The following is a 15,238-nucleotide window of genomic DNA, read 5'->3' on the forward strand; positions in this document are numbered from 1 at the left end:
GACAGAAGAGGTACAAATCAGGACAGTGTTTGGTAGGAGGAGAGAGAGAGGGAGGGAGAGAGGGGGAGAGAGACAACGAGACAGAGAGAACGGGGGAGAGGGAGGGAGAGAGACAACTGGACAGAGGGAGAGAGAACAGGGGAGAGGGAGAGAGAGGGAGAGAGGGAGAAAGAGGGAGGGAGGGAGAGAGGCAGGGAGAGAGAGAGAGGGAGGGAGGAAGAGAGAGAGAGAGACGGAGAGGTACTGTAGGGAGAGAGAGGCAGTGAGTGGCCTAGTTGTGTGAAACGGCAGGAGTTGCTTTTCTGGTTCACTGCTGATGACGGCAGACCGCGCCGCTCTCTCGCAGCGGTGGGAGAGAGAGAGAGAGGTCCCGCTCACTTCACACCAGGATTAGCTCAGAATGTTGAAGTGTTAAGCACCCACTTTCTTTTTCTTTGGCAGCCTACTTTGTGCATTATAGATAGTGAGTATTTTGGATGTGTCTGCAGCGAGTTATTTTCGCTTCAAAATGCACATGAAAAATGCACTGAGACGTCCACATTTGTGTACAGACTAAATATATATTTTCCACGCCGCAACATTCCGCCTGAGTGATGGCGGTGGCGGCGCAGGCGGACAGCGGCAGCGGAATATCGCGAGGCGCTCATGACAAACAGCCCCGGGCGGCGGCGGAGCGCAACGGCTACGTACAAGCATGTGTCACCCCGGCCCCGCTGCAGCGGGAGGCGGACCGCCACTCGCAGGTTAGACTCGCGGAGATATGGAGCTCCAGGGGGGTCTCGTCTGCGGTGTGCGCGGGGTCGGTCTCGGTTATTCTCGCTCTGTTGGTCAGATTGGTTGACTGGGACGCGGCACAGCAGCGCGGCGGCAGTAGCGGCACGGAGAGCGACGAGTCCGATTCCTCTCTTCATTCGGCGGACGAGAGCGGCGCGTTGGAGCTGCTGCTAACCGCGTGGTACCTGCTCTCCCCTCTCTTCACATTCTTGTGTGCCTTTTTCTGGGTCGGTTTGTACCTCGTCCGCTGCGGGGTTCTGATCCGGACCGCCGTGTTCCTGTTGACGGTGTGTCACTTTGGCGAAGCCGCGGCACAGTCGGTCCTGAGCGGCGCGGACGAGCAGCTGCTGTCGTTCACGGCCACCGTGGTGGTGCTCGCCTGCTTGTCCGGGGGGGCTCTCACAGTGGTCAGACGCGGGCAAGGAGTCTCCATCATCGTCTTTATCAGCGTCATCAGGACCGTGTCCCTCGTCTCGCTGAGTAAAGTTCGGGCCAGCTGGAGGCCACACCTGGCCTACTCCGTGGGGGTTCTGGGGGTCCTGCTTGCGAGGTATGCGGACCGGCTCCTGCCGGCCAGCGGGCAGTGCGGGACGGGGTGCTGTAGCTCAGTAGCGGGGAGGGAGGAGGACATCCCCGGGTTCAAGAGGCGTCGGAGGTCCAGCTCGGTGGCGTCCTCGGACATGGCTCTCACTCCCGGCAGCAGCAAGTCCCGCAGGCGGACCTCGCTACCGTGCATTCCCCGGGACCAGGTACGGGCCTGTCTAACGGACAGGGAAAAGCAGCTCATCTGCTCCTACAGGCTAGGCTACTCCTGATCTTAAATATAGCCCACTGCATGTGTTTTGGGGGTAAAGTGATGCGTGGCACACACCTTTGTTAGTTTTTTTTGTGTTGTTTGTTGTTGTGTTCATGTTTACAGTAAAAGTCGGTAACTACCCTACACTGAACACGAATAGGCTACAAGGCTACATCATCATGCATTGGAGACGACATTATTAGGCTACAATATAATACTCCTGATTAGACCATTTGAAAATGCTTTCAGGCCTTTGGGTTCAGCTTCACAGCTAGCTTTAGTTTCACCAGCATGAATGTATCCTGCTTGTAGCCTGTGTGGAGAAGTTTCCCACCTCATGGAGGGAAAAACCCCGCCTCCAAATTCCAAACTATGTTGTTTTCTCACACCGCTGCTAACGTTGGAATAGGTCCGTGTGTGTTATCGTGTTTGCGTTGTTGATAGGTGTACTTGGCTGTGTCAGTCTGATGCTGTGCATGCGCGGTCAGGATGTTGACAGGAGCCCGCAGAGGCGCGTGGTGTTGCGGGTATTGAACTTAGACTGTAACAGTAGGACACATTCCCACGAGGAATGGCTTTGCCCTTCAGGTAGTAACTCACCGGACAGGCGGAGGTCTTTGGCTGATAACACGGCTGATTGGCCTCCGTGGGCCTCAGTTAACAGATTGAGAAAGGTCATTATAATGGTTGGACTTAAATCACAAACATTCATTCCCACGATAATGGATTTATTTATGTATCCGTGCTGATAATACATGTATTACTGGACTTGAACAGATAAAGTGTGCATAATAGCCTAGCTCATTTGATTGTGTGTAGTGTATTTTAGGCCTAGATTGTGAAACAACAGCCTTCTCAGTATGGTTGTGTATGAAGGCTGCTTGTGTGTAACTCACTCTATATTTGTGTGTGTGTGTGTGTGTGCATGCTTGCCTGCCTGCCTGCCTGCGTGTGTGCATTTGAGAATGCCTGCGTTTGCAGCCAAGCGTTCTTGCACACATGTGTGTGTATGTGCGCGCGCCCACGCACGCAGAGGAATAGACGAGCTGTAGCCTACTGACCGTGAAGTTCTGACTGTGCCCAGTGGGTACCCAGGGCTACTGAGGTCTAGAGTGGATACCCCCCAGGGACATTATTTATCAGCCTGTTTATCTGCTGCAAGATCAGATGTTTACAGATATGCCAATCTATAATCCATAGTAGTACTAATCTATAATATAACAGTGTTAATCTATAATCTATAGGCTAGTAGCACTATCTATAATATAAACGTGCTAATCTATAGAGACCCTTGTGTAATCAGAGGGACACTGGTGTGTTTCTCAAGTGTGTAAACCTACATTATGTGTTGTCTCTGTGCCTACATCTTCCCATTGAGTGTCTCTCTGTGGGCCTACAGTATATATCTCAATGATTATTATGGGACAGATAAATGACTCAAAGCCGTAGCAACACATATATGGACATGCTGATATCTCAGTGTGAGGTTCTGAGATCTGTTAGATGTAGTGGTGAACTGGTCCATCTAAGATCTGGTTATATTTCACCATGACTCTGCCCCCTGCTGGACTGTAGGTGACATGACCTCTAGTGACAGATCTGAATGAACCAACCAGAGGACTGGAGGTACAGGACAGTCAGAGAGACTCACTCTCATGTAGCATCTCCCTCTGCTCTACTCTGCTCTGCTCTACTCTGCTGTACCCTATCCTACTCTACTCTACTCTACTCTGCTCTGCTCTACTCTACTCTGCTGTACCCTATCCTACTCTACTCTACTCTACTCTGCTCTACTCTACTCTGCTGTACCCTATCCTACTCTACTCTGCTCTACTCTACTCTACTCTGCTGTACCCTACTCTACTCTACCCTACTCTACTCTACTCTACTCTACTCTAATCTACTCTGCTGTACCCTACTCTACTCTACTCTACTCTACTCTACTCTACTCTACTCTACTCTACTCTACTCTACTCTACTCTACTCTACTCTACTCTACTCTACTCTGCTCTACTCTTCTGTGCTCTGCAGATATATTGTCATGAAGCTATCATTGTGCCACGGTCCCCAGGCGTCCCCCAGCCCGTCAGTCTGTTAACTGCTGTAGTCAGAACTCTTCCAGCCCGTCAGTCTGTTAACTGCTGTAGTCAGAACTCTTCCAGTCCGTCAGTCTGTTAACTGCTGTAGTCAGAACTCTTCCAGTCCGTCAGTCTGTTAACGGCTGTAGTCAGAACTCTTCCAGCCCGTCAGTCTGTTAACGGCTGTAGTTAGAACTCTTCCAAGCGCGCGGCCTGTCTGGTTACAGCAGACCGCTCAGCCCTGACAGACGTCCAGGTGACCTGTGAGAACGCTTCTGTCCTGAGGGGGGGTGGACATCAAGAGGCCCTCCTATCCAGGGAGGCGAGCTGCACAAGGTGTTTGTGTTGAGATCCAGGGCTGAGTTTCCCAGAGGCATCGTAGCGCTACGTTCATCGTAAGCTATGGCGATGAACGTAGTGCTACGATGCCTCTGGGAAATGCAGCCAGGTCTCAACAGGATGATGTTCAAGGAGAAACCATGTTTGAGTGTTTTTTGGGGGTCAGGTTCCAGTCAGACACTTCCTGTCAGAGGACCAGCAGCCAGAAGAAGCAGGCGTTGGAGAAAGAGTCAGGTCAGATGTTCAGCGCTAGTTCAACGTGATATCACCTCTGTTTCACTGTTCTGTAACCTCATCTATCATTGATTTCTCTCACAGAGAGGGGGTGAGAGGGTAAGAGAGAGAGAGAGAGAGAGAGAGACAGAGAGAGACAGAGAGAGAGTTAGCAGAGAGTAGAGTTTGAAGGAGAAAAAGGAGAGAGCTATTTGAGGGAAGCCCTATTCTCCTGTTCCTATTCTAAACATGTGTTTCCTCTGAGACCCAGGTCCTGTCTCTCTCTGTACCAGACCTGTCTCTCTTTACCAGACCTGTCTCTCTCTGTACCAGACCTGTCTCTCTCTCTGTACCAGACCTGTCTCTCTCTGTACCAGACCTGTCTCTCTTTACCAGACCTGTCTCTCTCTGAAACAGACCTGTCTCTCTGTACCAGTCCTGTCTCTCTCTGTACCAGACCTGTCTCTCTCTCTGTACCAGACCTGTCTCTCTGTACCAGACCTGTCTCTCTCTCTGTACCAGACCTGTCTCTCTCTGTACCAGACCTGTCTCTCTTTACCAGACCTGTCTCTCTCTGTACCAGACCTGTCTCTCTCTCTGTACCAGACCTGTCTCTCTCTGTACCAGACCTGTCTCTCTTTACCAGACCTGTCTCTCTCTGTACCAGTCCTGTCTCTCTCTGTACCAGACCTGTCTCTCTCTGTACCAGACCTGTCTCTCTCTCTGTACCAGACCTATCTCTCTGTGCCAGTCCTGTCTCTCTCTGTACCAGACCTGTCTCTCTGTACCAGACCTGTCTCTCTCTCTGTACCAGACCTGTCTCTCTTTACCAGACCCGTCTCTCTCTGTACCAGAACTGTCTCTCTCTGAACCAGACCTGTCTCTCTCTGTACCAGACCGTTCTCTCTTTACCAGACCTGTCTCTCTCTGTACCAGACCTGTCTCTCTCTGTACCAGACCTGTCTCTCTTTACCAGACCTGTCTCTCTCTACCACATAGGCTCAACATAGGCCTGGGGTGTGTACAGGGTTGGAAGTCTAGTTAGTAGTCTGGCTAGTAAAAGCTGGATAGTACACACACACACACACACACACACACACACACACACACACACACACACACACACACACACACAGACAGGAGCAGTGCTGGGCCAGGGCGAGGGCCTGGTACTGAGCAGGGAGGAGAGGGCTGCCCAGCTGTGTGGTGCTGCCGGCTGCCAAACCTCATTCATTAAAAAACCCCAGTGACCAGAGAGGCTCAGCAAACAGCACCACCATTACACCCTTCAGGAGAGAGAGAGGGGAGAGAGAGGGGGAGGGGGAGGGGAGAGGGAGGGGAAACTAAAGAGACTAAAGAAGGAGGCAGAACGAAGGAGAGCTGGAGAGAAAAAGAGGGAGAGGGTTAAGGAAAAGGAGAGGGGGAGGAGGAGTAGGAGGAAGAGGAGGAGTGGAGTTGGAGAGGAAGGCTGAAAGTGTGTCTCCAGGTGTGCAGCTGTGACTGGTGAATGGGCTGCCTCATTCAGGGGGCGAGAGGGAGGGAGGGGGGAGGCAGGAAGGACAGGAAGGGACAGAACGAAACATAGAGCAGCTTGCCAGAACAGAGAGACATAGAGCAGCTAGCCAGAGCAGAGAGACATAGAGCAGCTAGCCAGAGCAGAGAGACATAGAGCAGCTAGCCAGAGCAGAGAGACATAGAGCAGCTAGCCAGAGCAGAGAGACATAGAGCAGCTAGCCAGAGCAGAGAGACATAGAGCAGCTAGCCAGAGCAGAGAGACATAGAGCAGCTAGCCAGAGAAGAGAGACATAGAGCAGAGAGACATAGAGCAGCTAGCCAGAGCAGAGAGACAGAGCAGCTAGCCAGAGCAGCAACAGAGCCGCTAGCCAGGGCAGAGAGACATAGAGTAGCTAGCCAGAGCAGAGACATAGAGCAGCTAGCCAGAGCAGAGAGCAGCTAGCCAGAGCAGAGAGCAGCTAGCCAGAGTGGAGAGCAGCTAGCCAGAGCAGACATAGAGCAGCTAGCCAGAGCAGAGAGACATAGAGCAGCTAGCCAGAGCAGAGAGACATAGAGCAGCTAGCCAGAGTAGAAAGACATAGAGCAGCTAGCCAGAGTAGAGAGATATAGAGTAGCTAGCCATAACAGAGACATAGAGCAGCTAGCCAGAGTAGAGAGATATAGAGTAGCTAGCCATAACAGATACATAGAGGAGCTAGCCAGAGCAGAGAGACATAGAGCAGCTAGCCAGAGTAGAGAGACATAGAGCAGCTAGCCAGAGCACAGAGACATAGGGCAGCTAGCCAGAGCAGCTAGCCAGAGAAGAAACAGAGCCGCTAGCCAGGGCAGAGAGACAGAGCAGCTAGCCAGAGCAGAGACATAGGGCAGCTAGCCAGAGCAGATAGCAGCTAGCCAGAGCAGAAACAGAGCCGCTAGCCAGGGCAGAGAGACATAGAGCAGCTAGCCAGAGCAGAGACAGAGCAGCTAGCCGAGCAGAGAGCAGCTAGCCAGAGCAGAGACATAGAGCAGCTAGCCAGAGCAGAGAGCAGCTAGCCAGAGCGGAGACAAGGAGCAAGCCAGAGCGGAGAGAGCCCCAGCCCAGAGTGAACAGACTGTCCAGTCAGACTGACTCAGTGTCCTTGTTAGAACGTCAGCATCACTCAGACGACCCTGTCTCTCTCCTGCCTCTCTCTGCAGCTGCAGGCAGACGCATGGACCATGAAGGCATGCGTGTGAGTGACCTGACCCATATATTTTCTGTGAATATGTGTGTGTGTGTGTGTGTGTGTGTGTGACTCTGTGTGTGTCTATGTGTGTTGTGTGTGTGTGTGTGTGTGTGTGTGTGTGTGTGTGTGTGTGTGTGTGTGCCGCACGTGTTGGAGAGAGGGAGTTGAGCAGCCATGTGGCTCACTGCTGAGAAGCAGCTTATTATTTTAACCTGAACTGGCTGCTGCCCAACACACACATACTGAGTAACACACACGCACACACACACACACACACACACACACACACACACACACACACACACACACACACACACACACACACACACACACACACACACACACACACACACACAGAGAAACATAGACACACATGCAGAGTGGGCTCCCTGCTGGCTGTATGTGTGAGACCCTGCGTCCAGACAAGGCTGGCCTTGTTACTTCCTCAATGATCTGTTTTACCTCTGGAATATACTGGGTAGACAGGAGGGGTGGGGGGGGCTTCAACAGAAGCTAGGTCTGTCCATCTGTCTGGTCCTGGTCTGTCTGCCCCCCCCCCCACACTCCCAGGCAGGACCAGCTGAAGACTCCTGGTTGCAGGTCGGTTTTCCTGAGTCCTGTTTTAATTAGTGCAGTGAGAAGTGGGTCAAGATGTTGTTGTCGGGAGGGGCAGGACTTCAGTCTGAGGGCGTGTACCCTAACTCTGCTGCTACCTCAGTCTGAGGGCGTGTACCCTAACTCTGCTGCTACCTCAGTCTGAGGGCGTGTACCCTAACTCTGCTGCTACCTCAGTCTGAGGGCGTGTACCCTAACTCTGCTGCTACCTCAGTCTGAGGGTGTGTACCCTAACTCTGCTGCTACTTCAGTCTGAGGGTGTGTACCCTAACTCTGCTGCTACTTCAGTCTGAGGGTGTGTACCCTAACTCTGCTGCTACCTCAGTTTGAGGGTGTGTACCCTAACTCTGCTGCTACCTCAGTCTGAGGGTGTGTACCCTAACTCTGCTGCTACCTCAGTCTGAGGGCGTGTACCCTAACTCTGCTGCTACAGTACCTCAGTCTGAGGGCGTGTACCCTAACCCTGCTGCTACCTCAGTGTGAGGGTGTGTACCCTAACTCTGCTGCTACCTCAGTCTGAGGGCGTGTACCCTAACTGCTGCTACCTCAGTCTGAGGGCGTGTACCCTAACTCTGCTGCTACCTCAGTCTGAGGGCGTGTACCCTAACTCTGCTGCTACCTCAGTCTGAGGGCGTGTACCCTAACTCTGCTGCTACCTCAGTCTGAGGGCGTGTACCCTAACCCTGCTGCTACCTCAGTCTGAGGGCGTGTACCCTAACTCTGCTGCTACCTCAGTCTGAGGGCGTGTACCCTAACTCTGCTGCTACCTCAGTCTGAGGGTGTGTACCCTAACTCTGCTGCTACCTCAGTCTGAGGGCGTGTACCCTAACTCTGCTGCTACCTCAGTTTGAGGGTGTGTACCCTAACTCTGCTGCTACCTCAGTCTGAGGGTGTGTACCCTAACTCTGCTGCTACCTCAGTCTGAGGGCGTGTACCCTAACTCTGCTGCTACAGTACCTCAGTCTGAGGGCGTGTACCCTAACCCTGCTGCTACCTCAGTGTGAGGGTGTGTACCCTAACTCTGCTGCTACCTCAGTCTGAGGGCGTGTACCCTAACTGCTGCTACCTCAGTCTGAGGGCGTGTACCCTAACTCTGCTGCTACCTCAGTCTGAGGGCGTGTACCCTAACTCTGCTGCTACCTCAGTCTGAGGGCGTGTACCCTAACTCTGCTGCTACCTCAGTCTGAGGGCGTGTACCCTAACCCTGCTGCTACCTCAGTCTGAGGGCGTGTACCCTAACTCTGCTGCTACCTCAGTCTGAGGGCGTGTACCCTAACTCTGCTGCTACCTCAGTCTGAGGGTGTGTACCCTAACTCTGCTGCTACCTCAGTCTGAGGGCGTGTACCCTAACCCTGCTGCTACCTCAGTCTGAGGGCGTGTACCCTAACTCTGCTGCTACCTCAGTCTGAGGGCGTGTACCCTAACTCTGCTGCTACCTCAGTCTGAGGGCGTGTACCCTAACCCTGCTGCTACCTCAGTCTGAGGGTTTGTACCCTAACTCTGCTGCTACCTCAGTCTGAGGGTGTGTACCCTAACCCTGCTGCTACCTCAGTCTGAGGGTGTGTACCCTAACCCTGCTGCTACCTCAGTCTGAGGGTTTGTACCCTAACTCTGCTGCTACCTCAGTCTGAGGGTGTGTACCCTAACTCTGCTGCTACCTCAGTCTGAGGGTGTGTACCCTAACCCTGCTGCTACCTCAGTGTGAGGGTGTGTGCCCTATCTCTGCTGCTACTTCAGTCTGAGGGCGTATACCCTAACCCTGCTGCTACCTCAGTCTCTCGGCTTCGTCTACATGGAGTTATTGTTCCAGTTCTGAATAACCTGCATGGAGACTATCGACTGTTACGGTTGTCTATGTGAAGTCAGAGGTGTAGGAGCATCTGAAAGCCAGGATTTGTAGGGTTAGGGTTCAAGGTCATCTTAAGACCAGGGGTTGTAGGATTTAAGGGGTAGTTCAGAATTTGGGAGAAAGAGCTTCATTTACGACGATTGTGGTTGATGGAGGACATTTTTAGCTGATTCCATGCTGTCTTTTGTTCAGGCGTTAGCACCATGCTAAAGCTAGCGCAATCCAACTGAAATGGCTAGCATTCAAAGAAAACTCCTTTATAAACACTCCAAACAATAAGGATATTATTATTATTATTATTATTATTATTATAGATAAACTAAACTCATGAAAGTCAGAGAAGTTAGAGAATAGTTCTGTTTCTTGTTGTTGTGGAGACAATAGTGCAGGCTAGTTACGTATCGCTCCACCTCCCTATTTACAGAGAGAGCCATATAGGGCAGAACAAACGAATGGATCAACGATTCAACGATAGTTGGACTTCAAAAATTATGGTATAAAAACTCAAATGAGCCCCCGACAGACTTACCTCATATTTGATTTGGGTGCACTGTGTAGTAAGTGAGTTTTCTTTGAATGCTAGCCATTTCTACTGCATTGCCCTAGCATTAGCATGCCGCTTATGCTGGAACAAGAGACAGCATGGAATCAGCTGAACATGTTCTCCATCCATCAACAACATTAAGGCTAAGTGGTAAATGAGGCTCTATGTCCAGCATTATGAACTACCCCTTTAAGACCAGGGTAGGAACCACTTGGGCTCCTGCTCTAATGAAGTAGTGACCTAGTGTTCTCCCTTAGAGCTATGACCTCCTGTGTGTGTGCTTGTGCGTGTGTGTGTTTGTTTCAGTGTGTGTGTGTGTGTTTCAGTGTGAGTGTGTGTGTGTGAGAGTGTGTGTATGTTGTGTGAGTGTGTGTGTGTGTGCGTGTGTGAGAGAGAGTGTGTGCTTATGTATGTGTGTGTGTGTGTGTGCGTGTGAGAGAGAGAGAGAGAGAGAGAGAGAGAGAGTGTGTGTGTGTGTGTTTGCAGTCCTGAAGTGGAGGCTTGTTCCTGTAGCAGCTCCCAGATGTGCAGCAGACTCTGTTGAAGCAGCTCTCTGTGACTCCTGACAGAGGACCTGTGTGTCACCGCGTTGGATCACTGTGACCCAGCAGAGCAGGCATTGTCAGTGTGTGTGTGTGTGTGTGTGTGTGGATGAGGAGTCACCTGCACACTGTTAGCCTGAAAGCAGAGAGCTCCTGGCATCGCCAGCCTGATCTCACGATCTCACATTTTACTCCGCAGATCAGTCTGGACATCCAAGCGTTCTAACGGAATCCGGTCGAACAGAAATGTGTTTGTGACATCACAACCATTTTTCTAATATGGGGCGGGTTTAATAAGATGACGGAACAGAAGAGCGCCGTAGAGGCATTTGCACTGATTGGTTGTAGGCCGTGGCGGCTGGTCAATAACGGGCGATGGGGCGGTGAAAAGTGTTTTTTTATTTTTTTTATATATATATATATATATATACATAATAATTACTCATTTAAAAAAAGTTGTGGTCATCAAAGTAATGGTCTGGTGGTTTAAAAAGTACATTACTGTGTAATATATAAAATATAAACCATTACGTTTGTTTATATCTCTCTTCTGTGAATGAGACTTAGCCCAGGGGCGATAGATTCTCAGCCCTTTCCAGCGCATTCAACAAAGCGAGAACATGACAACGGGATAGTAACAGTGAGCCAATCAAAAATATTTCATAGGGCTGAAGATATTGTCGCCCCGAGCCAATTAGCGTTCAAGAAATAATATTTCCCCAAGCTGGACTGCATTCTCTCTCATTGCGCCCTCAAACACGGTAAGTTGAGGCTGCTTGATGCCGTCTCTCTATTTAGCAATGATGATTAAATAGTACTTGTCGTTGTAAAATAATGTGTTAGCTAGTACGTTTTCTAAGATTAGTGTAGCTTATTGTCATAAAAACTGTAAGGTTCTTTATTATGATCTCCATGTCTGATAAATGGATGAGCAGGTGCTTGCTCACGTTAGTTAACAAGTGCTAGCTATAACATTAGCTATGCTAGCTAACATTAGTGCAACACGTTGGTGTATATGGTGGTCTTAACGCCCGCACTCGGGAGTGGTGATTGTAATGCCCAATGGACACACTGCAATGGGAAAGTAACCAACTCTCCTACAATTACATATCATAGAGAGTATACCTTCATATTTTCAGCTTAATTGTTATGTGCATATTTAGTTATATAAAACGACCACAAATCATCACTATGAATTCTGTGAAGTGTTGTCCTGAAAATATTGCCTGGCAATACTTCGTCATTGTATGAGAATTCCATATTACTGTACCAAGGTTATTCTGAGTGTGGTAGGTAGCTGCGGGCCTTACGCTTCACATTCTGTTCAGCCAGGAATTGCAGGGCTATCGTCAAAATGTGAAACCCAGTAAGAAAAACAAAAACATAACGCTGTTGGATTTGAATACCGGAATTGTTTAGAGGACATTTTCAGTTACACATTAATCTACAGTGTTATTACCAAAAATTATCTGGTTTTGTACATTTACATTTTTAGTAAAGAATTGGTGACGCTGTCGCCTCAGAGTGGGCGTTAGCACACACACTTCCACTAGCTAGTATACGATTAGTAATTGCCATAAAGATCGGAATGTTTTTTGTTAGCTATGATCTCCATCCTTAATAATTAGATGGCTAGCAAGCAGGTGATGTTTGCTAGCTAACGTTAGTTAGACAGTACTGCTAGGCAGACACGTGCTAGCTAGTAGTTAGCTAGCTAGTGCAGCACATAGTAGCTAACGTTTTACGTCTTCTATAAAGTTAGCTACATAACCTAACATGATAGGATTCACTAGCATTAATAGCAACTAGTTGGCTTGCTAAAATGACCAACAGTTTCTAAGATGGTGGATGCTAGCTAACTAATCAGCAAACTAGACTGACGTTACTCTACACTAGTTTGACAGAGCGGTGTGCTGCTTTGCCCAAGCTCTCTCCATCAACATAATCTGTCCCAGGCTCTCTCCATCACCACACTGCCCCAAGCCTCTCCTCACCAGACTGCCTCAGACATTCCAAGTCCTGTGCCCTTTCTTTTGAGGTGAGTGTGTGAGACAGTATGTTTGTGGGTGACTAAAGTATCCTCTTTCTGAGCATGTCAGAGGCCATACACTGTATTCTGTTGTCTCACATTCTTTGTCATTCACAAGCAATCCTGCAAAGTCTACAACCACCAGCCTCTGTCCCAGGCTCTCTCCATCACCACACTGCCCCAAGCCTCTCCACACCAGACTCCTATGCCAAAGTCATATGCCCTCTTTAATGAAATAATGTTAGATAAAAAATGTTGGTGTTTCACCACACCTCAGCACCATAACTTAAATAGGTGATGATAGTACACAGAATTACATTTTCATGTATGTGAAAATGGAGCTACCTGTCGTCCAGGTCACAGAGATGCTATTTTAATGGCACTCTTATCAAACAGTAGATTTAAACTGTGGTGTTCCACAGGGGAGCTGCCTTTGCCCGCTCCTTTATTATCTGCTATTAGGGAAGCATCCCTGACAATGTACACGTAGGATTCTACTCTTTATTATGCAACTCCCACATGTTTTGAGCTCAACCAGATTTTGACTAAGGAGCTTAGCATCATATACAATAGGATTAAGGTAAATGAATTTGTGCTGAACACATCAAAAAAGGTTACCATGATATTTGGCTCTAAGCATAAGCTAGCCCAAGATTCTAAGTCAAATCTTGTCATTGAGGGTGAAGTCATTCAACAAGTAAAGAAAATCAAGCTATTGCGACTCTGGCTTGACAGTACTTTGTCTTGGTCTGACCATATTGATATTGTTTGTAGAATGAGTCAGTAGCTGCGGTGAGAAAATGTGCACCATTTCTTCCATCATCTTTGCGAAATAAAATTGTTTGCTCATTGGTTCTCTGTCATCTGGATTATTGCTCAGGGGTGTGTTGGTCATCTGCCTCTAAAAGCCTACTCAGGAAGTTACAAATAATACAAAATAAGGTAGCTCGACTGTGCTGCTCATCTAGGACTAATGTGGCTGAAATGCATGTGAAACTAAAATGACTGAGTGTGGAGAAAAGGTTGGCAGCCAATTTGCTTGTTTTCTTTCATAAGGTCATTCACACCCAGACACCTGAATTCATGTTTAAGACAATAAAATACTGTATTGTTCAAATACACACGCATGCTACCAGAGCGTCCAGCAGAGGGCAGATGACTACCTAGAACAAACTCTTTGAAAAACACTGTCTATTACAGGGCTGAGATGGCATGGAACAGTTTTTCCAAGTGACATCCATTTAATTAGTGGTAAGGCTTGTTTAAAAAAAAAAGATTGAGTATTCGAGTTACGTGCAGTCTGACTTCAGAAACATGTTTTGTCAGGTTTGTTATTCATAGTCATTCTAGTCATGAAGCTTGTTCAATAACATTCAACATAACAGTTGCAAATTTGCTTTTTCAATTAAATCAAGTTAAAATTCAGTTCTCCCACCCCATTTGTCTTTGTAAATAGGGAAATGTATACAGGGATATTATGCTTTTTGCCTTTATTATTTTCTCAGAATGCACCAGAATGCTTGATTTACATGTGAAAATCACAAAATAATCTTATGGGGGGGGGGGGGGGGGAGCTCTAAGGTGCGACCATTTTACTCGCATTTGCGACTAAAAATAGTTTTGTGCGATGAGAAAAAATCATTTAGGACACACTGCGAGTAGCCTACTGTTTTCAACTATTTCACTCGCATTTTTTGCCTAAAATAAATCCATGCAAATTGGATCAAACTAGAGTCAAAGTTTCGAGCACCCGTATACAAAACTACAAGTCCCACAACTTATTTTATTTTACTTTTTATTACAAGTCCCACGACTGCAACCTGCACCGCGCAGAACTCTCGTGATGACGTGCGATGACAGTTCAGCTGCCCTCACTCAAAAACGACTGTGCAGCCCCTGCCAGTAACGTTAACAAAATGAAGAAAATAAAGCCCATTCAATCGTATTTTGCCCGGCAAAGTGGAACCAAGGAGAGAGAGAAATTCGGTGAGGCCCGGGAGGAGTCGAATCAACTGTCACTCAAAAATCTTTGTTAGGTAGATTCAACATTGTACCGTCCCTACTAACACACGCAGGTTGCGCAAACGTTCGACATAGGGCCGCTATAGGTGACGATTCGTGCGCGCCGCGTGCGGAAATTACGCGGCCATTTACGGAAACGCGAGATCTGCCGTTTAGTAGACGCTACGTAAGAACGACACGTCATTCCGAAGTTGCGGCCGCGTGCAAAGAACGCACGTGATCACGTGGGCAGGAACCTCCGTTATAAACTCACCTGGCTGACACTAGATTTACAGGTATTTATATGACTTGGTCTGCACGTCTTTTTCGCACGGTGCAAATACGGTGCGGCCGCGTGCAAAAAACGTGGGCAGGAACTTCCGTAATAAACTCACTTGGCTGACACTAGATTTACAGGTATTTATATGACTTGGTCTGCACGTCTTTTTCGCACGGTGCAAATATGGTCACTTACTTACTAAACCCTGACCACTGGCTATATTTAGCATTTGCAGTACCACTGGCTATATTTAGCATTTACCAGTACAAAAACGAATTAATGCTATATGGGGATATAGCAGCAAGCATTATGATACAAACCAATATAAGACTGAACAGTTTAGAACATTTTATTACACAAAGTACATTACAAATTAAAAGTATACATATTTACAAGGATGAGGTTTACGGTCTGTCACATTACGCATAGCCAGAAAAGCAAAAAAAAGCATGTACAAG

At 48.5% G+C, this 15,238-nt stretch overlaps 1 protein-coding gene across 1 annotated transcript in view; it reads left to right on the top strand.

The window, feature by feature from the left end:
* Positions 1 to 593: 593 nt before the first annotated feature.
* LOC311317038 (cGMP-inhibited 3',5'-cyclic phosphodiesterase 3A-like) overlaps positions 594 to 15,238 on the top strand; it is a gene marked incomplete at its 5' end in the record, with an annotated part of 82,024 nt that continues 67,379 nt past the window's right edge. The window contains one exon of the mRNA XM_084448036.1: positions 594 to 1,523. Coding sequence (XP_084304162.1) covers positions 594 to 1,523 — 930 coding nt within the window. The remainder of the gene's footprint in view (positions 1,524 to 15,238) is intronic.

The sequence above is a fragment of the Borostomias antarcticus genome (genome assembly GCF_949987555.1).
Source record: "Borostomias antarcticus genome assembly, chromosome: 13".
In the NCBI taxonomy this organism is placed as follows: domain Eukaryota; kingdom Metazoa; phylum Chordata; class Actinopteri; order Stomiiformes; family Stomiidae; genus Borostomias; species Borostomias antarcticus.